Source organism: Grampus griseus, assembly GCF_964374135.1.
Source record: "Grampus griseus genome assembly, chromosome: 10".
NCBI lineage: Eukaryota > Metazoa > Chordata > Mammalia > Artiodactyla > Delphinidae > Grampus > Grampus griseus.
In genome coordinates this window covers 72,992,256-73,019,268 of record NC_139004.1, presented here as the reverse complement: position 1 = coordinate 73,019,268, position 27,013 = coordinate 72,992,256, and the positions used below count along the sequence as shown (strand labels likewise).

General features: G+C 37.5%; 1 protein-coding gene across 29 annotated transcripts in view; it reads right to left on the bottom strand.

The window, feature by feature from the left end:
- The window catches only part of SLMAP (sarcolemma associated protein), a gene marked incomplete at its 5' end in the record, with an annotated part of 147,717 nt that overhangs the window by 12,278 nt on the left and 108,426 nt on the right, over positions 1 to 27,013 (bottom strand). For 14 of the 29 annotated variants that reach the window (XM_082663936.1, XM_082663934.1, XM_082663911.1 and 11 more), the window contains 7 exons: positions 779 to 896; positions 1,296 to 1,616; positions 4,051 to 4,125; positions 5,559 to 5,681; positions 17,474 to 17,533; positions 17,816 to 17,896; positions 23,245 to 23,304. In XM_082663936.1, coding sequence (XP_082520062.1) covers positions 779 to 896; positions 1,296 to 1,616; positions 4,051 to 4,125; positions 5,559 to 5,681; positions 17,474 to 17,533; positions 17,816 to 17,896; positions 23,245 to 23,304 — 838 coding nt within the window. Of the gene's footprint in view, positions 1 to 778; positions 897 to 1,295; positions 1,617 to 4,050; positions 4,126 to 5,558; positions 5,682 to 17,473; positions 17,534 to 17,815; positions 17,897 to 23,178; positions 23,305 to 27,013 lie in introns of all 29 variants that reach the window. The other 15 variants (XM_082663931.1, XM_082663909.1, XM_082663932.1 and 12 more) reach the window with 3 other exon arrangements.

Sequence of the window (27,013 nt, the reverse complement as noted above, 5' to 3'; positions counted from 1 at the left end):
TGGTGTACTCTGGGGAGGGAGATGGATTAAAGAATGGCTTCAATAATAAACACGTACTACTTTCATATCTGAATTAGAATGTAAACATTGTATAAATAAAAAACATGGAATGGATCAAATTTTTAAGGAAGCAATAAATTTTAAACTATGCAACAAGTGTTGATGAGAAAATAGGACTCCACTAAATTTGCTGGAATAAATCTATTACATTCATTGGTTTGCCTGTAAGGTAATGGATGTTAGAAAGATTTAATTGCTTTTAGCAAATTTTTGATCTCACACATTGTTACTTTTTATATAACCCTGTTTGAAATTCAAAAGCTGGATTTGTATCTTTCAACAGTATCAATTCTTTATCATAGCCATCTCCTGATCACCCTTATAAACAGAAGGGATCATTGGCAAGAAAGAAAAACACACTTGTATTTGAAATTTATTATGATTTAGTTTAAAGGGCAAGTTCAATCATAGATCTTTTGCTGTCTGTTTGTTTAGATCCGTTTGTTTAGATCTTTTGTCTATCTTTTGGTGCGGAGAAGGGGCATTTAGTGAATCTATATTCCATGAGTACACCAAAAGGAAAGGACATGCAAGTGATAGCAGGAAAAAAAGTGCTGAAGTACTCATTTAGCGTGGTTAACCTGCCAGATAGCCAAAAAGAGTCTGGATGAATATTTTGCTCCAAAAAGGTATTTAAGTATCAAAATTAAACTTAAAATTTAGATGAAAATCTAAAGATAAAGAAACATTTTGAACCTAAAAAAGAGTTCTTGCATACTTGTGCAATTCTTTTTCTTGCCGCTGCAGTTCTGATGATAGCAAAACGTTTTCCTTTTTTAGAGAACGGCATTCGGCTTCCAATACATTCCATTCCTTTCTCAACTTCTCTAATTCACCTAAAATAGTCCCAAAACACATTTGTTAATATAGGAACATAACTATTTTTCCCCTTAAACACTTACATTTTACATGGCTATTCTTTGATTCCTGTTACTTCGCAGTGGCGCCTCAGGGAAGTTCCCATCACCCTGAACTTCAGTAATATTTTTTTCTCACTTCACTTTTATAAGACAAATAATTTTTAACAGTATTTAAATAAAATGTAAAATTGAAAAGATTTTCAATTTATTGTAGAGCTTACAGACCTGAAGAATGCTTATAGCCCCAATATAAAAACACTGCTTTATACAACCAATCGTTGTCAAAGACAAAACTAGCCTGAATGGTTATTTTCCACAAGTTATAAAGTTATCGTTATCAAGAGTTAAGAGCTTTATGTAAAATACATTTCTTACCTTGTAGCCTCGTTGCTTCTTCTCTCTGCTGGTCCTCACATTGCTGACATCGAAGCTGAAAAGTATTTTGCAAACTCATGATTTCTTTCTCATATTCAGATGCTGCTTTCCGCCACCGCTCAAGCTCGGCTCGCACTTTCTTAAGCTCTTCTTGTAGAGAAGCAATGTCAGTGTCCCGCTCAGAGGCAGCCTTTTCTGCTGCTTGATGAAGGAGTAAAATTTCATCTCGGGCACTAAGCAATTCATCTCGAGTGCCGGTGATTTCACTATCCTTCTCCTCCCGGAGATTCTCAATATTGATGTGTAACCTCTGCAGTTGGGCTACAAAAGTATATTTACTCATCATTTTCTTAGTCCATAGTAATCAGGAATAAAAGAACAGCCCATATGGGACTGTAGTTACTACACGGCCCAGGCTGTCAGAGCTGTTTGTTGCTTTTGATTAAACTGTACAAGCAATCCATGTTTAATGCAGAAAATGTCAAAATACAGAAATACAAAGAGAAAAAACCCCCAAAGCGACCTTTATTTCTCCCACACAGAGAAAACTGTTTCTAACATTTGGTACTTCCTCTCATAGATTTTTTCTATGCATTTATACACATATAAAAACAAAAATAGGGGGCTTCCCTGGTGGCGCAGTGGTTGAGAGTCTGCCTGCCGATGCAGGGGACATGGGTTCGTGCCCCGGTCCGGGAAGATCCCACATGCCGCGGAGCCGGCTCGCTGAGCCTATGCTCTGCAATGGGAGAGGCCACAACAGTGAGAGGCCCACGTAGTGCAAAAAAAAAAAAAAAAACAAAAATAGGGAGGGATCATAATAAATACAATGTTCTCTATGCGGCTGCTGATGAATATTTTTCAATAACAAAAACCAGCTATACTAACTTTTTTGACTAATCCTTTATTTTAGACACTTGAGGCTGTTCAGATTTTAATTACTATAGACAATACACCTTATAAAGCAATCTTGATTTTTTTTTTCCTTAGGGTGAATTTGTAGACATAGAATTGCTTGGTCAAAGGGTAAGCATTAGTAAAACCTTTGATGCTCTTGACTCAATTTTCTGTTCAAATGTCAATTCCTTAAAGAAGCTTTTTCTGATGGCTTATCTAAAAATAGCCCTCTGTCATTCTCTAGCCCTTTACTCTGCCCTTATTGGACATCACACTATATACTTATTTGCTTATTCATCTTTTCCACTAGACTGTACATCTCATGTGTGCTATCCCCAATACTAGAAAACAATCAAGAATTATTGGTTGAATTAATGAATTAATAAAGTTAATGAATATTGCCTAATGAAAGAGGTATATATTTTAAGGATCTGGTCTTGTCCTCAATAACTTGAACTGGAAACAATTTGTATAATATCATACTTGGTTCAGAACTAGAATACTGGTCTTGATTATAATAACACAAGAAAATTATAGGTATAAAAAGTTCCGTAGGTAGAAAAGAAGAATAATTAAAATAATTAAGAGGATTTAAGCCTTGTGTAGGAAGAAGTTGCCTAATAAATAAACATTAAAGAAAATATTAGACCTTTTAAGTCTGTGGGAAACGTTAAGAGGTAACAGGTTCAAAAATCTGAAAAGACACAATGGCCATGGATAACATGACCATGGACTTGTGGATAAAATCCTGAAATATACATGTTGGCACTAGAGAGCACTCAATGATGCCCACGTAAGACAGCTTTAAGACAAAAGGAAGCACTACATCATAGAACCTTCAGGGATAATTGCCCATACACAATACAGGATGGAAGTATAGATTCAAATCAGATTTATATAAACTAATGGATAATGGCATTAAACTATAAGAGTGTAAAGAGCTTTCAATTTAAAAAGATATACAATCTACCCTAGAAATTCTTGTTTGACCATAATACAATTTTTTAAAATAACTCACATGTCCCACTCAAAAATAAGAAAACCCAAAAGACTGGTTTTTCTTTGGGATATTTTAGGGCAAATATCATAGGCCTTATACAATGACTCCCCATTTCGTGTCAACAGAGATTACTTGTCTATTTAACTTCTTCTTACTGTACCTCTCAAACTAAAATTTTAAAATAACATTGGTTCCTTCTTTGACAATGAAGGCTAATTAATTTTACTTTAGGAATTTTACTGTGGCACAGGAAAGACATCTCCTGGAGTATCTCACAATTATAACCTCAAAGTACCAGGAGCTCTGGGTCGAAGAAAACCCTTGACAGGCAGGGGTCTTTCGGGTCATTTCTGTAATGACCCTGTGATAGCCCATACAAAGAGATAGCAAAATGGTGGATACGAAGAGCAGCCTTTACCAATGAAGGGAGTGCAGGGACCACTGTTCTATTCCATTTGGTAAATAATTTTTGTTGCAGTGCAAGTGTGCTATGAGCATTAGAAATAATATCACCAACAAGCTAAAAGTGCTGATGCACAGAGCTACTCAAACTGATTTCCTGTCTGAAGGTCTCCTTTGTAGTAAGTCACTACATAACCCAGAAAATGACAGTCTTACCAAATCCATATCTTCAATCTTCCTCTTCCCACTCCAAGTGGGAGGTACTACTGGAGTACTAGGGAATCTTCCCTTAAAAAAAAAAAGGGGCCACAAAGAGCCCAGTTACAGTCTCAGATTCTAGGGAAGAACCAAAGCCTTGAAAAATGGGAACCCTTTGCATTCTTACTTTCCATTTCTTTTGAATTGCTACAAACAAACAAACAGTAACAATCCCAAATAGCCTCCGGTGTTCCATACCTTGAAGAACCTGTATTTGTTTACTGGATTCCTCAACTTGATTTCGATAGGCTTTTCTTTCTTCTTCCAAAAGAGCTGAAAGTAAAGCACAGTATTTCTAATTTAATGAAAATATTCAGAATCGAGCAGCTGGAAAGTTCTAAGAAATTCTCTCCTAAACCTCACTGAAAGAAACAAAAGTTAGGCAGTGTTATCAGTGTTAGCAGTTAGGTAGTTTAAAGATTTTTTAAGGAGCACAAAACAGTAGTAAGTAATAAATGTATTCAACCGAGTAGTAGTTGTCTATACCTCGTATTGCCAAGATAACATGTGCTGTTCTTTACTTGAGAAGCATTCTTTTTTTTTTTCTTTTTTTTGCAGTACGCGGGCCTCTCACTGTTGTGGCCTCTCCTGTTGAGGAGCACAGGCTCTGGACGCGCAGGCTCAGTGGCTATGGCTCATGGGCCCAGCCGCTCCGCGGCCTGTGGGATCTTCCCAGACCGGGGCACGAACCCACGTCCCCTGCATCGGCAGGCGGACTCTCAACCACTGCGCCACCAGGGAAGCCCCGAGAAGCATTCTTAATAGTTGTTAATCAGGATTTTGAGCTTAAATGTGAAAAACAGACTTAAAATCCTCATGTTCACTGCCAAGTACATAGTAAGTACTTACTGACAGGAAGTTCATAGTTCCCCGTGGGATGCAAATCTTCGTCCCGGTCAGGAAGGCCATTTTAGAGAACATGAGGATTCTAAGACTTTGTAAGGTACTAATTGACTGCAACTAGGTAACTGCTGTGAACGCTATAGAAATGTAAGCTCTAGGGAATAGCACAGACTCCAACTGGCCTATGACTCTTATCGGTTGGGACATTAGAAAATTCTATACCTTAACCTTGCCTGGTTCCTCTCACTTACTGAAGAATCCACTGTAAAACTGCAGGGAATAGAAATTTCCCTTATCTTATACTGAGTAGCTAATATTAGGTATAACTAAAACGTAGAAATTTATATTTCTAAGTTTTTTCCTTTTGCTGTACTTAATGTGTAATTAACTTTTAAGATATTTCATTGGTACAGGCCTTTCTTTTTTTTTTTTTTTTTGCGGTACGTGGGCCTCTCACTGTTGTGGCCTCTCCCGTTGCGGAGCACAGGCTCCGGACGTGCAGGCTCAGTGGCCATGGCTCACGGGCCCAGCCGCTCCGCGGCATGTGGGATCTTCCCAGACCGGGGCACGAACCCGTGTCCCCTGCATCGGCAGGCGGACTCTCAACCACTGAGCCACCAGGGAAGCCCTCAGGCCTTTATTAAGGCCTGTACTGTATTATTAGTACAACTGTAATTCTCCTCACTTTACTGATCTGAAACATAAGCTCAGAGAGCATAAGTGACGTCCCAAGATCACATATCTAATAAAGTTGTAGATTTGGAAGAAGGTAACCATGCCTCTGGACTTGGAAGTTTGGGGCCATTCAGTTATATCTTGTTGCTTTCACATCCCCTAAAGAATCAAAGTAATCTTGATCTCACCTTGAAGTTCAAAGCATTTTTGTTTACTTGCTCTAGCTAGTTCCTGGGCTTCAATCAATTCCTTCCGAAGATGCTGAATTTCTTGTTTTGCCTCAATTTCTGACTGTGCACCCTGCAAGTCATCTGACAAAAATATGTTTATTTTAAAAGCAAGAGTTAGTATCATACCATAATCTCTATAACCAAAGATTAACAATCTTTCTCATGTTTGAACATGCATAGTTAACAACAAAGCACAACTAAGTCTAATAAAATTTAGAAGCAAATTGTATTAAGCATTTTAGTCATTTTACCTTGGAGAAAGAACACAAATATGATTAAATTATTTTAGTAATTCATGGCAATGGTACTGTAACATACATACTAATATATACTAAATTATATATTTCACTTATATAAGGCTTATGTAGAGCTTATGCAAGGTTTGAAATTTAGTAGTATGATCATAATGCTATTCTTCTTTATCAATTTTGAAATTTCTTCATAACAAGTCAGAAAATTTTCACTTGGAACTTAACTGGAAATGCAAAAATAGAAAGAAACTTTTCTTCAAGAAAAAATATTTTAGTATGATTTCCCCAGCTGTGGAATACAAAATAAAAACTAAGCTGAAAGCTCCACTGTGCTCCCTTCATCATCACTGTTTCCTCAACACTACATACATAACAAGTAAATATTTGCTTAATTATCATTATTATTTACAATTAATTAATTTATTTATTTTTGGCTGTGTTGGGTCTTTGTTGCTGCGCATGGGCTTTTCTCTAGTTGTGGCGAGCGGGGACTACTCTTCGTTGCGGGGCACGGGCTTCTCGTTGCGGTGGCTTCTCTTGTGAAGCATGGGCTCTAGGCGCGCAGGCTCTAGAGTACAGGCTCAGTAGTTGTGGCTCACGGGCTCTAGAGTGTAGGCTCAGTAGTTGTGGTGCACGGGCTTAGCTGCTCCGTGGCATGTGGGATCTTCCCGGACCAGGGCTCGGACCCGTGTCCCCTGCATTGGCAGGCGGATTCTTAACCTCTGCGCCATCAGGGAAGCCAAGCCCTGCTTAATTAGTAAATGATGTAACCTAAGTGATTTTATCAAAATAAATTAGAGCCACCATTACACCTCAAATAAGCTCCCTCCCCTAATTCTTTTCTCTCTAGTCACTCTGCTCATCATCTTTCATTGTATTAGAACTTTCTACTACTGAACACTGCCTGAAATAAATGTATCATCAGGTAGGCCATATTCTTCTAGTACATTCTATTTGACTACTACTTTGGTTTACAAACAACTCAGGCATAACTTCAATCTATCAAAAAAGAATTAAGAATAAAATTTCACAGTGTAATCACTGCAGGTCTTAGATATTACACACACATGTTTTCATCCTCATACCTTACTTCTCCCTGTCAAAAATCTGACTCTAGGTTCATCTATTTTAGCCATTCTATCAACTCTTCCTTCAAACAGTCATGGTAAGGGTGGAGGCAAAGAGAGAGATTGAGAGAGATTTTCCAGTGGCAGGTGCATTGTCACAGCAACTACAAAACTTCTATTTCAATATCACACATTGGGGGCTGCAAAGGTTCTAGCTGCCCATCTCTGGAATTGTCATTATGTAGGACAACGTCCTTATTCTTAGGAGTATTAAAGCAGGAAGTATCATGATGCCTTTATCTTTTTTTTAAAAAAAAGTTGATTTACAATGTTGTGTTAATTTCTGCTGTACAGCAAAGTGACTCAGTTATACATACATTTATTCTTTTTCTTATTCTTTTCCATTATGGTTTATCACAGGATATTGATTATAGTTCCATGTGCTATATGGCAGGACCTTGTTGTTTATCCATCGTATATATAATAGCTTGCATCTGCTAATCCCAAACTCCCAGTCCTTCCCTCCTCAACCCCACCTCGTCCATGGCAACCACAAGTCTGTTCTCCATGTCTCGTAGATATGTTCATTTATGTCATATTTTAGATTCCCACATACAAGTGATATCATATGGTATTTGTCTTTCTCTGACTTACTTTGCTTAGTATGATAATCTCTAGTTCCATCTATATTGTTGCAAATGGCATTATTTCATTCTTTTTTTATGGCTGAGTAATATTCCATTGTATATATATACCACATCTTCTTTATCCATTCATCTGTTGATGGACATTTAGATTGCTTCCATGTCTTGGCTATTGTAAACAGTGCTGCTATGAACACTGGGGTGCATGTCTCTTTTCGAACTGGGTATATGCCCAGGAGTGGGACTGCTGGATCACATGGCAAATCTATTTTTAGTTTTTTGAGGAACCTCCATACTGTTTTTCACTGTGGCTGCACCGATTTACATTCCCACCACAGTGTAAGAGGGTTCTCCTTTCTCCACACCCTCTCCAGTATTTATTATTTGTAGACTTTTTAATGATGGCCATTCTGATGGGTGTGAGGTATAGTTTTGATTTGTATTTCTCTAATAATTAGTGATGATGAGCATCTTTTCATGTGTATGTCTTCTTTGGAGAAATGTCTATTTAAGTCTTCTGCCCATTTTTTGATTGGGTTGTTTGTTTTTCTGTTATTGAATTGTATGAGCTATTTGTATATTTTGGAAATTAAGCCCTTGTTGGTTGCATCATTTGCAAAGTATATGTAAATATCATTTGCAAGTATCATGATGCCTTTATCTTACTTTCAAGTGGTTTGGCAAAAAATATCTACATAATATCCTTCAGTAGATATTTTCCTACTTGTATGTTAGGGTTTTTTTCTAAGCACTTTTGACATTTGGGCTACATAATTCTTTGTTTTGGGGCTGACCTGTGGATCGCGGGGTGTTTAGTAGGTTCATTGGTTTCAACCCACTAGATGCTAATAGCACTGCCTCTCAGTTGTAACAACCAAAAATGTTTCCATATATTGCCCAATGTCCCTGGGGGTATAAAATTGCCCAACCTTGAGAACTACTGTTCCATGTTAATAACTTTATAACCAAGAGAAAACAAATCTACACATAGGCTTCTTTCCCACAGAAGCACTGGTTAGTAATTCTGAAACTATTTTCTGTATATTCTAAAAATGTTTTAAAAAATTCATAAATTGTAGATAATGGCATCCAGGTTTCTCACTATTGGGAAAGACAATGACAGATATGGAAATACGAAAGACAATTAATTCTGTGGTGTAAGGTATGAATTAGAAGATCTGAATGTATAAAATAGACTCTAATAGATCTGAATGCATAAAAATAAATAGATATAGAAATAAATATAGACATGCGAAGCAGTAAAGATAGCCATACATGTATGTATGGATATGAATATACATACATCTATTTCTTAACTCTGTCCACTCAAGTGGGCCTAGAAGTAATGAACACACCATATACTCAGATCTTGGTTTGTAAATACCATTCTCTAGTTTAAAAAACTAGGGCTCTGTGGAGAAATGGCTGATTTCAGGACTAAATCTAAGTACAAGATGAATGTAGAACATCTTTTTTGTGTCAGAAAATAAGAAAGGACTCAAAGAATGATTGGGTCCAAAAAGACATAAGGGGCTCCCACTGGCCAAACATAAGACAATTTGAGTATCAAAATAAATAATGACGGTGACAGATGATAATCCACTGAATAAAACATGAATCCATAAATTCACACTGATATAGAAAAAGAAAGGAAGGAAGGAAAGAAGAAAGGGAAGGGAAGAGAAAACTCTTCCATGTTGTAGAAAGCTTGCTAATAAACGTAGAAGGATGACAGAATTATGAAATCACTACTTGGCAACTATGATTATAATAAATGATTCAGGCAATCATCATAAGGAGACATTAAAGCTAAGAAGATAAATGTTTGAGGAGTAACAGGATATTTAAAGTTAACATCACCAGCGATAGAACAATTCAACATCAGGTGCCTCCTGATATGATGCCCAAAATTATTTCTGTTATATTACTGCCAAAGATGCACAACTTTAATCTAATCATGAGGAAACATCAGATACAACCAAACTGAGGGACATTTTAGAAAATGACCATGGTTCTTCAAAAATGTCAATGTCATGGAACACAAAGAAAAACTGAGGAGCTCTTCCAGATTAAAGGAGACTAAAGAGACATGACAGATGAATGCAACGCATGACTCAGGATTTTCTGAGGACATTATTGAGACAACTGACAACATGTGAATAAGGTCTGTGTATTTGATAATAGTAATATATCAGCTTGTAGTTAATTTCCTGATTTTGAGAATTATACGGTAGTTATGGAAGAGAAACAGAAAACACACATGAAAATATTTAGGAGCAAGGTTATCACACCTGCAATTTACTCTCAATGGTTCAGGGAGAGAGAGGGAGGAGGAAGGAAGAGGGAAAGGGAGATGGATAAATCAAATTTGGTAAAACGTTAACAGCAAATAGGGTGAAATGTTAACAGCTGGAAAATCTGGATGAAGAGTATATGAGGTTCTTTGTTCTATTCTTGCAACTTTTCTGTAAGTCTGAAATTATATCAAAATAAAAAGTCAAAAGAATAATTTCTACATATATACATAAACAAATAAAGAAAATATGGCAAAATACTAACAATTGCTGAATCTAGGTGATGGGCACATATGGAAGTTTTTGGCATTCTTTAATTTTTCTTGTGTTTGAAAGTTTTCGTAGGTCTCTTGAAATTACCAATCCTAATGCTACAATCTTGGAGCAATCATTTCTCCCTATATTCTTATCCTTAACCTATCTTCCCCTTCTGCATTCTATACTGCATTGTGACACTAGAGCAATTTTCTTACTGAGATCAAGAACTTACACTGCCGGGGCTTCCCTGGTGGCGAAGTGGTTAAGAATCTGCCCGCCAATGCAGGGGACACGGGTTCGAGCCCTGGCCTGGGAAGATCCCACATGCCACGCAGCAACTAAGCCCGAGCACCACAACTACTGAGCCTGTGCTCTAGAGCCCGAGAGCCACAACTACTGAGCCCGCACGCCTAGAGCCTGTGCTCCACAACAAGAGAAGCCACTGCAATGAGAAGCCCATGCACCGTAATGAAGAGTAGCCCCCGCTCGCCACAACTAGAGAGAAAAGCCCGCGCGCAGCAACGAAGACCCAAGGCAGCCAAAAAATAAATAAATTATTTTTTAAAAAAGGAAGATAAATGAAAGCCTTACTGAGCTAAATAAAAACTCATTTTATTTAGATGTGCAAGTCAAATGGAAATAAATGTTTTTTAGAAACTATGATGAGGTGAAAAGATTAACGGAATCTGTTTTCCTTTTAACACAAATCATGTCTTTAGAAGTGCTTGGTGTATAGTCTGGGCCAGGAACCAGCTTTTCTCAGACTAAGGCTAAATCCTATAAAAAGGTCTACACCACACAATAACCCACCAAACAACCAGCCGTGGCACACAGAATACGTGATACTCTAGATTAAATTTGTTGTCACTATTTCTTCAGAAGAGTGACTGGAGATTTAACTTAAAACCTGACCTTTGCTTTAAATGTGGGTGAGATACTCTGAACCACGGGGTAAAGGGCCAAATCAAAACATTTCTGCCTGAGTTCTATTTTGCACGTGCATGTTTGTGGAAGGCTAATGTAGCCATAACATCTGTTACCTCAGCAACTGACAGAAGTGACCTAGCAGAAGCAGCTGGCCAGGTGGGTGCCACCCTCTTTCTACTACTATCACCCATTCCTTTGGAAAGTCTGGTAGTTTAGTTGCAGGCTTGGCTGGCGAGAACCTTCACAGTGGAGGAAGACCACTTTCTTGCTGGGTATGTGTAGTCGTGTGAGATAGCCCTAGGTGGTAGCCTAGGAATTTAACTTTGGCAGCAGCCTCTTACTGTTGATTCTCACCCCTTTGCCATTCCTTCTGACCAGCCGGGTTCCTTCTTGACAACTGGATCTTTTGTTGGCTCCTTTGTCCTTCCCATTGTTCTTCTCTTTCTCTATAAATTCCCCCTGCTATCGTAGTCCATCCCTATGCAAAGAATTCCCAAACACTGTTACTGACTTCTTTCTGACCCAGTCTTATCTTTCTCCACATCTGCCCCACACAGCCTGTGTTGCACCACACTTTCCTACTGGTAAATGTTATTCCTACGTTAAACATTAATCCTATTTGTAAATGTCAGTACTATTTTAAGGAAAGGCATGGCTCCCTTTTCCCTCTTGGTGTACCCTGACTTATCTTTAACCAACACATTTGGGAAGCCCGTTCTGACTACTGCTCCACCCCTGCCCTGCCCCTAGCCAGGAAATTAGCTCTGCTCTCCAAAGTTTTCACCACACCTATTAAAACACTCATTACACTATCAACATGTCTCCTTACTCCATAGGACTGTAGCCTCCTCATGTGTCTTATCTCTGTATCTCCTGGGCCAATAAATGTCACAGAATTAAATGAAAATGGCTTTCCAGTCCTAGTTTCTGTATCACACTTCCAACTGCATTTCTGGTTCTGAGGGTGACAATACAAAACTTCTGAACGTGAAAGGAAGAACTTTTAATAATTATGCTGGGACAATGGGTATAAATGGTTTCAGGCAAAAAAAAAAAAAAAAAAAAAAAAAAAAAAAGGCAAACCAGAACCTATGGAAAACCTTCCTGTTCAACATGTGCCAAACTAAAAACATCACATTGTCTTTCCACCACATCATTTAGACTATGTCCCTAGTTATTTATACGTCCTGCAAGTTGGCAGTTGGATCTAGAATCTTGATCAGATTCTGTTTTTTGTCACTGAAAAAATACATCACATGTGGTATGACACACTTTCAGGGTCATCTCAAATGATACTTCTTCCATGAATCGCCTTTCCTCCCCATCTTCTAAGATAAACAGAAAGGAACAAATATAAAATCTGGACATTCTTTCTCCTTTCTTTGACTCCTAATGGCAACAACCACCAAGAAACAGCTTATCATCTATACCTCTTCTATAGCCAATTTGTCTAGAAACTCCTCAAGTCCCAAAGAGAGTCTTATTAGACTTTGAAACCACTGGAGTCTCTCGCACAGTTCCCTAAATAGAGCAAACTTGCATTAGACACTGCTTGGACTGAATTCCAGTCTTCTTTTTGTCTTTTTTTGGGGGGAAATGATTTCAAGCATATAAAAACCTGTGGATCAAGGCACAGCTTTATTTCTCTCAAAAGTGGCATAAATTGGTTGAAAATAATATTTCAGGAAAAATTACTACTGCTATCATCATTTCATTAATATCTCATGGTGAATGTTTAATCTACTTTAGATTCTTCTCCTAACCCTAGATGACTAACATGACAGGTAGCACATTATAATTCTAAAAAAAGATTGGCTGTTTTTTAAAAAGGAAATAATAAAATTTGAAAATAATGGTTCAAGAAGCCAGGCATAGGGTTTCAATGAATAAAATAAAGGGGCTACTTTCTACAACTCTCAAGGTCAATAACACTGTGGTCTAATAATTTATAATCTTCATTTAAGAGAAAAATTGTGTCAGTCTAGTGAATCTAATTACACAGACAACAAAACATAACCACATACACTCAAGCATAACCCAAGTGTTTCTCATAAATGTCAGTAAATACATTATTTTAAAGAATTTAAGACTTCCCTGGTGGCGCAGTGGTTAACAATCTCTGCCTGGTAATGCAGGGGACACAGGTTCGAGCCCTGGTCCAGGAAGATCTCACATGCCGCGGAGCAACTAAGCCCGAGTGCCACAACTACTGAGCCTGTGCTCTAGAGCCAGCAAGCTACAACTACTGAGCATGCAAGCCGCAACTACTGAAGCCTGCGCGCCTAGAGCCCGTGTTCCACAACAAGAGAAGCCACCGCAATGAGAAGCCCGCACACCGCAACAAAGAGTAGCCCCTACTCGCGGCAACTAGAGAAAAATCCGTGCGCAGCAACGAAGACCCAATGCAGCCAAAAATAAATTTATTTAAAAAAAAAAAGAATTTACACAACTCTTACAAAGAAAAACAATGGATGAAACAACCATTTAGGGCTATTATGACTGTTTCTTGGAGACTCTTCTAAAATTTCCCGCTTCTAATGGGTGATTTTTCTTTATCTAATTACTGATTGATTTAACAATTCTATTCTTTTTTTTTTTTTTTTTGCGGTACGCGGGCCTCTCACTGCTGTGGCCTCTCCCGTTGCGGAGCACAGGCTCCGGACGCACAGGCTCAGCGGCCATGGCTCACGGGCCCAGCCGCTCCACGGCATGTGGGATCTTCCCGGACCAGGGCACGAACCTGTGTCCCCTGCATCGGCAGGCGGACTCTCAACCACTGCGCCACCAGGGAAGCCCAACAATTCTATTCTTAAAATCAAGTTGCAAAATCTTTCAAGAGGTGTTGATAAAAATACCACTTCATTAAACAAAAGTTGGCAATCATACAGAAATGTAAGGAAAGTTTGTGGGTTCTGTTTTTGTCACCTTAACTGAAAGCAAGGTTAGGGAAACTAACCTATTTTCATAAATGGCACTCCAAACAATTACCAGTAGCATTCGTACACCCACCCTCCTTCCACATACATCTTGTGTTTTCCAGTCTCTATCTCCTACAGCTTCCCCTTTTATACCCTCTTCCTTGAGTCTGATTCTCTAGCCTATATCATGGGCACTTTTACAGATATAATTTAGCCTTCCGGTTGTACTCAAGAATTAAAAAAAATTTTGCCCTGACATCTGGCAAAGTAAACAAATTAATACATTATTAACTGGAAAAGATCCACAACCAACAACTGCTTTTCCCTAAAAGATAAAGTAGGAAATATTTTTTTAAATCCCACAATCTTATTTAATTAATGAAAAGTTACCCTTTAACTGATAGGTTTGCCTTTTTTAAAAAAATAAATTTATTTATTTATTTTTTTGAGTCTTTGTTGCTGCACATGGGCTTTCTCTAGTTGCGGTGAGCAGGGGCTACTCTTCGTTGCAATGTGCAGGCTTCTCATTGCGGTGGCTTCTCCTGTTGCAGAGCACGAGCTCTAGGCATGCAGGCTTCAGCAGTTGTGGCACACAGGCTCAGCAGTTGTGGCTCGCGGGCTCTAGAGGGCAGGCTCAGTAATTGTGGTGCACGGGCTTAGTTGCTCCACAGCATGTGGGGTCTTCCCGGATCAGGGATTGAACCCGTGTCCCCTGCATTGGCAGGTGGATTCTTTTTTTTTTTCTTTTTTGCGATACGTGGGCCTCTCACTGTTGTAGCCTCTCCTGCTGCGAAGCACAGGCTCCGGACGTGCAGACTCAGCGGCCATGGCTCACGGACCCAGCCACTCCGTGGCATGTGGGATCTTCCCGGACCAGGGCACGAACCCGTGTCCCCTGCATTGGCAGGCGGACTCTCAACCACTGCGCCACCAGGGAAGCCCAGCAGGTGGATTCTTAACGACTGCATCACGAGGGAAGTCCCCAGATAGGTTTGCCTTTGTTAATCACCATCATTATTATTATTATTATTATCAGTATCTTCATTATGGGGCTTAACATGTTATGTTCCCAACAACATATTAAGCGATCTACTTGTACTGTTTCATTTAATCCTCACAATAATCCTATGAAGTTGGTTTTCCCCAAACCAACAAACGAAAAACACTGAAGCACAGAGGGGTTATGCAATTTGCCCAAGGATATATTACAAATAAATGGCAGGGGCTTCCCTCGTGGTGCAATAGATTCCACGCTCCCAATGCAGGGGGCCCAGGTTTGAATCCTGCTCAAGGAACTAGATCCCACATGCATGCTGCAACTAGGAGTTCACATGCCACAACTGAGACCCAGCACAACCAAATAAATAAATAAGTGAATTAAAAAAAACAACCCACAAATCAATGGCAGAGCTCGGTCAGAACTCAGAGATCTTTGGCTCTTAGCCTCTTGGCTAGAGCCTGTCACTTTCCTAATGCTCTTGTGGTTTTATAACTTTGATGTAAGAGGTCTATTATTAATTCATTCAACAAACATCTGAGTTTTTCCAAATATATGGCATTGTGGTAGGGAAGAGGATAAAAATAAAATCTAAAGCAGATGGACACATAAAATTACAAAAGCACTAAAGCAGTTGAATATAATTAACACAATCATAAACACTATTTACAGGAGTTACTCAGTTTTCCTGGGTATCTCCCTTGTATACAGGAGGTATACATGTTATTAAACTCCTGTTGCTGTTGTTTTTTTCTAAAAAAAAAAAATTACTACTTATAAATCAATCTGGATTTGGCTGCTAAAAAGCTTTCTGGGAAATTTCTACAGTAAAAAAAGATCGTAAGAACAGCTACTTCTTTACGACGGGTGTCCCTTCCTCATTCACCTCCTTTTTGTTTCTGTGTGTCCCCCAAAGGCCCAAGGTTCCCAAACTTTTTCAGGATCAGCAAAAACATTCTATGCATTAATGGTCTTACATTTCTGAGAAGAATCAGAAATGCTCCAAGATGAGATTTCTGGCCTGTACACACATTAACTTAGATTTATTATTACCACACTAGAAAAAAGGCATGTCTCGTAAACACCAAAGGTCACCTGAGAAGAGTGTGGATCGATAAGAATACTGGAAACTATTATCATACTTAAAAACAGGTTGGCAATTGGTTGCCCGGGCCAGTAATCCTCAGGGCTTCCCTTGGTACGGGAATTCAGTCAAAGGTGCCTCAAAGAGCCATGTCAGCTTCAGTGTCCATGGGGGAGAAAAGAGAAGGCCATGATGCCCAGACTAAGGAATTCGAGAGAATCTGGGTAATCTCTTGGTTAACCAACCCCAATCCCAATCATTATACAACTAGGAGAGCAGCAGGATCATGCAGGGTGAAACTAAGGCTTCCTTATATAATCCAAAACTTAGGGTCTGTACTGGGAGATCCCTTAATAGCCCAGCCAGAAGCAAAGGCATTTCTATACAAAGAAACCTCCACAGGCTGCTTTTGCTGCTAATTTCCAAGAGTTGCCTGGTATTGGTCCACTGCTACTAAAATGCGTAACCTAGTGAGCTGAACTTATATGTCAACTTTTCTTGTGTACAGTAAGGCAATTATAAAAGAGACTAAATGCTGGGTGGGAGAGGGAGGGGATATGGGGGTATATGTATACACATATAGCTGACTCACTTTGTTGTACAGCAGAAATTAACACAACATTGTAAAGCAATTATACTCCAATAAAGATGTAAAAAATAATAATTTTCTCTAAATGAGAAATGGATCAAAACACTTAAAAGTGAATCTTCGGTGTAGCAGCTCTTGTCATGATTGCAAAAAAAAAAAAGGAAGATTAAATGATGACAATCACAAGTTTATCAATAAGCCACCCCCAGGCACTTTATTTTAAAAACACTTTTATAAATGCTAATTTAATTCCTACCCATTTCATTCTAAACAAGTAAATATCAAATAAATGTACTACTTATTTAGAAGTGACACAAGTGAAAGAATTTATTATATGCACTGCTCATCTTAGCCCCACCCAAAATTTCTAGAAGAGTCTTAAGAACCTGGGGATATTTACTGGAGAATGAGGAGGGCCAGAAAATGAGGAAATTTACAACTGCTACATATGATAACAGAGCAAACAGGTAGTTCTTTCAAGAAAGTTAATATTTTTAATCTATTTTTAGTTTACATTAAAGTGGTAATGAGTTTCTATCAGAGACATCAAGGTAAACACAAAAAGACCACAGCTGCATTTCACATTCTACCACTTACTGCCTTGCCTTCATATAACTTTGATCGATACAAACTATTTTACAACTTAAATGTTTTTCTTTAAAGCACTGGCACCAACATCAACATTTTAAATTTTAGTTCCTGATACTTTAGAGAACCTATCTTAATCTTTTAAGTTAAAACTTAGTTTTAACTAAAGCTTAAAACATCATATAATACATGATTTTGTGGCAAAGGGTGAATCTGATGCCCTGGTTTAAAATGTCTTAAAAACAAGTTAAAATACCTTTTAATAGGGACACTTTAGCAAAGGGTTCATTTAGGTCTTGCTCATCCATTTGGGCGTCTACAGAGGGGGGAAAAAAGATAATTATAAACAGTAAACTGTATTAGCAAGCTATCATTACCAAAATAAAAAACTGAAATTTATACAGCTATTGTATTTGGATCATTGAAAGTAGTTTTTAAATTTATCCAAGATTCAAGGGAGTGACTTGATAAACAGAAGTATTGCTTTTTCCCCCAAACACAAACTTTGAGATCTCCACCCACACTAACCTGCATACCTGAACTGCTTGGTAGGTAACAATAATATCTACAGATTTATAAATATTAGGTTAAAACTCACCTGTAGTGTCGTCACTACTTTTCTCCTTGCTTGGACTCAGGGTATCTGATAAATCAGATTCCTTTGCTCTTGCCTGGTTCTCTAAGAAGAAATAAATAAATAAATAAATAAATAAAAGTAGAATCTCTTTACAATTAAATAGCTTATATCAATAAAAGTGCTTCAGGCTATGAGTGCTCTAAATCTACTGGTATGCGAAATACTTTTAAAATTAACTGAGGTCACTGAATCTCTTACTTCTTCACCACTCTAGTCCAAAATGGAATGCTGGTTATTACACGTAGCTCATATTAAATTATAATGTGGATCATGATTGCTGTGTAGAGGAGGGCTGGGGCTTTTGTTCAAGGCTGTCCACTGGCCAACTGGAAACAAAAATGAAGCAAGCTTTGCTAAAGTATTCAGAGACCTGCAACAAATATAGCAAAATTCCCAGGACAATGTGGATACTGTATGAAGATGATGAAAGAAAAGGATTCTATTATATAAAAACACTAGTTAGGTTGCCTTAGTAATATTTATACTCATGATAAAAACTCTTTTTAAAAAAATCACCATTGTCTTTTATAAAAGTAACATTTAAAACAAGAAAATTAACAGCCTTTTATATCTAAAGAAAGTATTACTGTCCCTGAACCACAGGCCTGAAATTCTTTGCTTGAGTTGATATTTCCTTAAACTCAAAGGACCATTCTCACTACTTGGCCTATTCAGGCTATATTAAGACATAGCTTAAGCTCCATTACCTCTAAGCAAGTCTTCATTTCTCCAGCATGTTGCTCCTTTTTATTTATCTTCTCTGGGACATAGGATTTTATAATTAATCATGTTCTATTTTATATCATTCTCTGTGTATACATATATCTTGTTTCCTCAGTGAGATTATAAATTCACTAAACATATAATTACTTTTTATAATGTTACGCACTTAACTATACTGTTTGCGGTAATCTGTATCAAAAATTTAAATGTGTACATCCACTTCTAGTACTTTTCCTAAGGAAATAATAGGCAACATATAGTATATATACATAAGGACGTTCATTGCAGCATTGTTCATTATGGAATGCAAAATGTCCAAGATATATTCACTACTACTAAGTAAAACTAAAGTCTGTTAAGCCATGTATAAGATGACCCCCTTTAGACTGAAAATGGCTATACACTTAGCTATGAATTTTTTGTTGTATATATTCATTCAAGTCTAGAAGGATCTACAACAGAGATACCATGGTCATTTCTGAAGGTAGGGATGAACATTTATTTTCTAACTTCACATTGTTTTATACATTGTTTGAAAAATTATAGCGAACATATAATTGTTTTCATAATCAACTTAATCAAGAGATATTTTTCATTTTAGAAACAGTCAGAAACATATCTAAAACCAATACTGTCAAAATAATTAATATTAAAATATAACTTGTTCCATTAAGAACTATTCCATATAAGAATAAGAACTAAGCTATTCCATATAAGAATACATTAGAACTTATGGCTTCATTTGTGAAATGAGTGATGGATTACAAGAAGCCTTTTGCTTCCTTTCTCACTGCCATTTCTAGTCAAAGGCCAACTGGGGAGAGACAGTGAGTTTTTTTTTTTGGTTTGTTTTTTGTGTTTTTTTTGCGGTACGCGGGCCTCTCACTGCTGTGGCCTCTCCTGTTGCGGAGCACAGGCTCCGGATGCGCAGGCTCAGCGGCCATGGCTCATGGGCCCAGCCGCTCCGCGGCATGTGGGATCTTCCCGGACCGGGGCACGAACCCCGCCTGCATCGGCAGGCGGACTCTCAACCACTGCGCCACCAGGGGAGCCCCGACAGTGAGTTTTGATTACAAGTGAAGTCACTGATTACTGAGGTCCATGGGAATCTAATCTGTGACCTCTGGTGCATTCACAGTGTACTATAGTCAGACATTTCTGAATGTACTAGTTTTGATCACTAAGTTACAGTCTCAAATAAGGCAGGCTAACACATCTTGTCTATATATAGACAGAAAAGAAACCACTGTGGGAACAAAAAGGAAAAGACAAAAATGACTCTTTCCTAATTTTAATATTCTTGGCAATTTGATGATCAAGATACAGAGGTAAACCAAGAGGAACGCATTTTCAAAAGTATTCTTCTGTCTTAGAAGGAACTTTTATTTCCTATTTGGAGTAGTAGCCAGGAAGGTAAAATTGCCTTAGAGGTGGGACTATCTTCCATTAAGATCTTACTAGAATATAAGCTCCATGAGTGCAGGAATTTTTGTTTTGTTAACTGCTATAATCCCATTGCATAGAACAGTGCACGGTACATAGTAGGTGCGCTAAAAAGAGGACCATTAGAAACACAATTTTACTTTGAGTAAGAAGGCAAGCTTTTAGCAAGTCAAGTCATGGTTCACCATTGTTGTGTCCTGATACTAGAGTTATTATACGGAGAGGCAAACAAAATCTATTCAAGATGAAACACAGGACACAACAAATGAGTGGTAGAGTCTCTACTGTTCAAAACATCTACTTTTCAGCTACGAAGCAGCACCCAACTTTCCAGTATTAAAAGTCTTTACTAGCTGATTTTCTGTGCAGTATTTAATCATTAAAATGCATACCAATAGTATATAGAAGTAAATGGAGGAATGGCTACCAACATCAATACCAAAACTGTTCCCAAACTGGCAAGTCTAAAATAAGGTGAATATTTTCACTATCTTCAAGCAGACATAATGACGGATGGGCAAGACAAACACAGACCACTTCCTACACCACTGGAACCATTATTTGCAAAGAAAGCAAGGTCAAGGATCAAGGGGAAAAAAAAAGGAGAACTAACATTTGTTGGACAACGGACCAGTGCTCCCTGCTTTATAAGCAATATTTCATTAAATTCCCACAAAATCCTCTAAGTTATATACTGTCAATCCCATTTTACAAATGAGGAAACTGAGGTTTAAAGAGCTAAAGTAAGTTGCCTGAGGGCACATAGCTAGTTACTAGTAGAACCTGGAATTAAAAGCTACTGTTTGACCTACCCTGTATTCTTTCTACTTCCACCTTGAAATCTACTGTAAACTGCAAGTTGAGTTAGGACTTAAATAGAAGGCATACGCAACTTATGATTACATTTTTCATTAGGTGCAATACCTGAAGGAAATACTACCAAGACTTGTAACAGCTGGTAATTGGCAATTTCCAACAACTGATATTTAAAATCAGTTTTAAATATCATTCCATTAAAAACATCAGCAATGAAAGCATTTAAAAAATAAAACAATCCAGCCAAACCCAAAAGAAAATACTGTATAGCCAGATATAAAGCATTTAAAATGTAATTTATTTCAGCCAAGTAGTTTGTCACAAGGATTAGTGTACCTCTGCATGCTGTCTGTGGGAAGTACCAGTAAAATGTTGACTGCTGATAGAAATATCTCTGGGTATATAAAACATCTGTTTTATCATTCTTTTTTTGGCCACGCTGCACAGCTTGCAGGATCTTAGTTCCCTGCCCAGGGATTGAACCCGGGCCCGGTCAGTGAAAGCTCTGAGTCCTTACCACTGGACCACCAGGGAATTCCCTGTATTATCATTCTTTTTTGGGGGGCTGTGTTGGGTCTTCGTTGCTGTGTGCAGGCTTTCTCTAGTTGTGGCAAGTGGGGGCTACTCTTCCTTGAGGCGCGCAGGCTTCTCATTATGGTGGCTTCTCTTGTTGCGAAGCACGGGCTCTAGGCGCGCGGGCTTTAGCAGTTGCAGCACGTGGGCTCAGTAGTTTCGGCATATGGGGCCTACGGCACGCAGGCTTCAGTAGTTGTGGTGCACTGGCTTAGTTGCTCCGCAGCATGTGGGAATCTTGCCGGACAGGGCTCGAACCTGTGTCCCCTGCGTTAGCAGGCAGATTCCCAACCACTGCGCCACGAGGTAAGTCCCCGTATTATCATTCTTAAAGGATGTATTCTATTCACTTGCATGGAGTTAGTTGCCATAATTTATTTAATAAATGCCCTTATTATTGGACACTTATGTTTTCCTTTCTTTGCCTTTAAAACAACACGAACAAATGCACTTGCACATTTGTCCAATTTGTTCCTTAAGATAAAAACTTGGAAGTGAAATTGCTAGGTCAAAAAGCATGTTCTTTAAAACTTTAAATACATATTTTATAGCCAGATTTCAAAAGGAAATCATAAGATTTTCTTTTTCAATAATGACATCACATAATTTGAAGGAAATATATTCTAATTCAGAATGCATTAAATAGAAGCACTTGGGTAGCAAGATACTTTTCTTTAATTATAAGAAGCACTGATTTTTTTCTAAGGCTCTACTTCTACATCAAAGTATTGGCTATTTAACCAACTAATCTGAATAGGTATTTAGGTGGTGAAGTAAAAGCTATTTTAAAATCTGTTCTCATCTCACTTTAATAAGATGAAATAAATTGCCATATGTACTAAAAATAGTTCACTGTTCTGAAACTCAATGCCTGTTTGCCAGAACAATATTAGTGATGCATATTTTATGCATTCTTTCTCCAAATATGGCATCTGCCATGCACAAAATTCCAAATGGAAGCCACCAGATATATGAAATAACACTATCCTTTTAAATATTTTTAAAAGCCAAATGGATCCAGTTACTTTCATAAAACAAAACATAATGAAGTGGAGTATTGCAAACTTTTATCACTCATTGTTTTAGCTAACCAAAATGATTGTCAATTTAGTTTTAAATTTTATACTGGTATGTTCTTCTGATGAAAGTCCTAGAATGAATAATGAGCATATCCCACTAAATTTATTTGCACAATTTCCCTATACATAAAAGTGACTTGACAATACGATGCTTTAAAACTCACTTTTCTTCTCTAAACCTGACAATTGTAACAGAAAAGAATCAACAGAATAAATTACTTCAAGCAATTACAGGACTGTTCATTAAAAAATATAAGGTTCTACATAATCACTTTTGTTTAAGTCAAATTGAAATGCTAACAATTAAGATAATATTAAATATCATAAGGACTATTAAACGTATGATAACCAACAAAATGGAACTGCAAGCATTTTTCACCTGTTTCAAAAAAGATTTACATTGCGTTTGATTAAAATTTTGAGATCAAAGCTGAAAATAATGCTGGAAGTGAGACAGAGAGATTGCAACAAATCTTTAATACCTAACGAAACCTATTCCAAGCATTAAAAAAAAAAACCCACACATATATACCCATTTAAAAAGAAACTTTCTGATGAACATATCCTTCTTAAAACAGAACTCCAACTATTTTATATTATTATCTGATATTGTTACTAGATTGCCATTTTGTGAGCTGTAAGACAGAAATTGATGGTTAAAGTACTATGAACTTGGAAATGTATACTAACCTTCATTATCCAAAAGAGTTGTCAAAACCCACAGAAAAATGCCACAGAAACCCACAGAAAACGAACCTTTTGAAAGCTTTGTTTCTTCTACCACTTTGGTTAGATGCCCCTCGACGATCAGCTTCTCTGCCAAAGAAAATAAACGTTACTATCGAAGCCCAAACTGAGTAGCAAGCACTTCCCTGAGCTGGGCAGTGTAACACATTCCATGACCAAATTTAAAGATGATAACATTACTCCCATGACTAGGCTTGAAAAAAAACTTGAACCTGGAAGGGGAACTAAGAGAACTGGAATGATACTAGATGAGTCAGGTTAATGCAGAAATCCGAGGGTAAGGGAACTGAACTGCTTTCAGTTTTCATTAGCTTTCACCTTATTTTAAAAGCCTTGAACTTTTAAAAAAGGACTCAGAACAAACAAAGCAACCTTCTTTAAATCAAGGATATTAAGTTGAAATAAAGGAATTCTGAGAAGGTATTTCATTTAAATAAAGAAGTAATACAAATTATATTATATCAACAGTTTACTTTTCCCTATTGACACAATTTAGCAGAGATGCCTGTATGACATGTTTCAGTAAAATGAATAATTTTAGAAGAGCTAATTACTGAAAGAAATTTAAAAAAACTTTTGCTTTTGTTTTATGGGGGAGTCTCTGCAAATGTATAATGTAATTTCTTTATAATTTATTTAAGGTCAGATTTTCATATTCTGCCTTTCAGTCAGGAGGATAATATATCTATTCTGTATACACCATTATCTGATTCTATATGTCAGTTGGTCTCCTTCATTTTACACTTTGAAGTATGTGAAATTTCTCTATTCTTCTATCCCTCAACTCACTGCAACTTGGTCTACACCCATTACTCAACCACTGAAATGGCCCCAAGATCACTATAACCTATCTGCCAAAGCCCATGGTTCCTTTTCTTAATTTTCATTTAACATAGGCTCTTTGCAGCATGTGGCACTGTTTGCTCCTGCCTCCTTGAAAAATAGGAAGTCGAAGTAATAAATTTAGATAATTTTAAAAGGCATTAACCCTACAAGATATGTAACATAAGCTGTCTTACCCATCCTCTGTCCTACTCCATTCCATTCTTGAAAAATCACTTCCTACAAACAACAACTTTTAACTTTTAGCCATTTCTTCTGGTATTTACATTTATATTTCTAAATAATACATTGCTATTTCTTAATTTTTCCATTTTAGGCATTATTTACTGACAATCTCTTACAGATGATTATGCTCTCATATCCTATTATCATCCTCATAAGAGTTACATTTTGTCCATCTGTCATCAGTATTTATATTATGACTATTATCTATACCTGAGTTATATAATATGCGATAATTATATTTCTTTCCTTGTACAACATTTACTATTTTGGGAACTTACAATGCCCTCTTTTGTTTTGCTAATTTTTAAAAATATATCTCAAACACAGCCCAAGTTCTTATAGAACCATAAAACTCTCAATATCCTCAAACATATCAGGCAGTCTATCACATTATATATCCCTGTCTCTCCCTTCTCCCGGCCCTTTAATCTTCCTGCTCCAGTCTGAGGTGTATCCTGTACAAGATCCCCTGCCCCCAGATCCCAAATTTTCCTCTTCCTGTTTTATTCCCTTGTTTTAGTGTAATATATCCTCTGATAATTTCCTGATAAGGGGTGGGTAGAAGGGAAATGTTTTGTAACTTTGTTCCTCTGAAAATGTTAGTGTTCTACCCTCACATTTGACTGGTTTGACAGATAACATAATTCTACACGACATAATTTTCCTTCAGAATTTTTTTTTTTTTTTGCGGTACACAGGCCTCTCGCTGTTGTGGCCTCTCCCGTTGCGGAGCACAGGCTCCGGACGCGCAGGCTCAGTGGCCATGGCTCATGGGCCCAGCTGCTCCGTGGCATGTGGGATCTTCCCAGACCGGGGCACGAACCCGTGTCCCCTGCATCGGCAGGCGGACTCTCAACCACTGCGCCACCAGGGAAGCCCCCTTCAGAATTTTTAAAGCATTGTTCCACTATCTTCTAGCTTCATGCTGGAAGGTGAGTCTAATGCCAGTCTGACTCTTGTTCCTCATTATGCACTGTAGAAGCTTCTTGTGCTCAGCAAAGCCTGGTTTGCCTGTCCTTTCTGGGCACCTGAGAAGACTGCACATTCCAAGTCCCTAGCACTCAGGAAGGTCCATGTGACTGGTTCTAGCCAGGGCCGAAGCATTTAAAAGAGTACAGTAGGATTTTTCTACACTTGTTCTCCCCCCCACTCTAGAAACTATGTGTTCAGATTAGCCTAGATTCCTGAGTAACAATATAGAACAGAGTGTTCTCCCTCACCATGGACATGTAGCATAAATGAAAAGTAATGTCTGTTGAATTAAGCCATTATGATTTCAGGATTTATTTGTTGCTATATTATAATTTAGTTTATTATGATTAATAATACATTATGAGATCCTTTGTTTCTCTCTGGCAATTTTCAGAATCTTTTCTTTATCCCTGGTGTTCTTAAATTTCATATACCTCAGTATATGGTCTTGTTTTTAAAAACTGAGGTTAAATTCACATAGTGTATTAATTTTAAAGTGAACAATTCAGTGGCATTTAGTATATTCACAATAATATGGAAGCACCAACTTCATCTAGCTCCAAAACATTTTCATTATCTCAAAAGAAAACCTCTTATTCATTAAGAATTTACTTCCCATCCTCCAAAATCTCTTACCACTCAATTGATCATTTTATATTTCTAAAATTAGTCTCTACTCTCATTCTCTTTGTCCTTGTGTCCTATGTGTTTTATAATATTTTACTATGAATGGATTCATTCACCATATTTAATCAAAAGTTTACTGCCTCCCTTTTAAAACTCTTTTCCTTTGACTTCTAGGATACTACTCATTCCTACTTCTTTTATGTGCCTGCTCATTCCTTCCTTCCCAGCTTTTCACTGACTTTCTTTTATTCTATGATCTAAATCTGTATATACAACTCAACAGCAAGAAAAAAAAAAAGACAAAAAAAATCTGATTAAAAATTGGGCAGAAGATCTGAACAGATATTTTTCCAAAGAAGAAATACAGATGGCCAATAGGTACATGAAAAGATGCTCAACATCACTAATCATCAGGGAAATGCAAAGCAAAACCACAATGAGATATCACCTCACACTTGTTAGAATGGCTATTATCAAAAAGACAAGAAATAACAAGAATGTGGAGAAAAGGGAACCCTGGTACATTGTTGGTGGGAATGTAAACTGATGCAGCCACTATGGAAAACAGTATGCGGGTTCTTCAAAAAATTAAAAATAGAACTATATGATCCGGCAATTCCACTTTTAGGTATTTATCTGAAGAAAACAAAAACACTTACTTGAAAAGATATATGCACACCCATGTTCACTGCAGCATTGTTTACAATAGCCAAGGTAAAGAAACAACTGAAGTGTTCATCAATGGATGAATAAAGAAATTATGGTTGGTATATATAATGGAATATTATTCAGCCATAAAAAAGAATAAAATCTTGTCATTTGTGACAATATGGATGGACCTCAAGAGCAATGTGCTAAGTGAATTATGTCAGACATAGAAAGACAAAGACCATATGACCTCTCTTATATGTGGAATCTTAAAAAAAAAAAAAAAAAAAAAAAACAAGCTCATAGATACAGACAGCAGACTGATGGCTGGCCAGAGGAGGGGAGTGGGAGGTGGGAGAAGTGAATGAGGGGAACACAGTGTTTAAAAAGGGGGAGGGGAGGTAGGCAAAATGTAGACTTCAAAAGCCTCGTGTGAAAAAAGTGATAGACTTGACATCATATA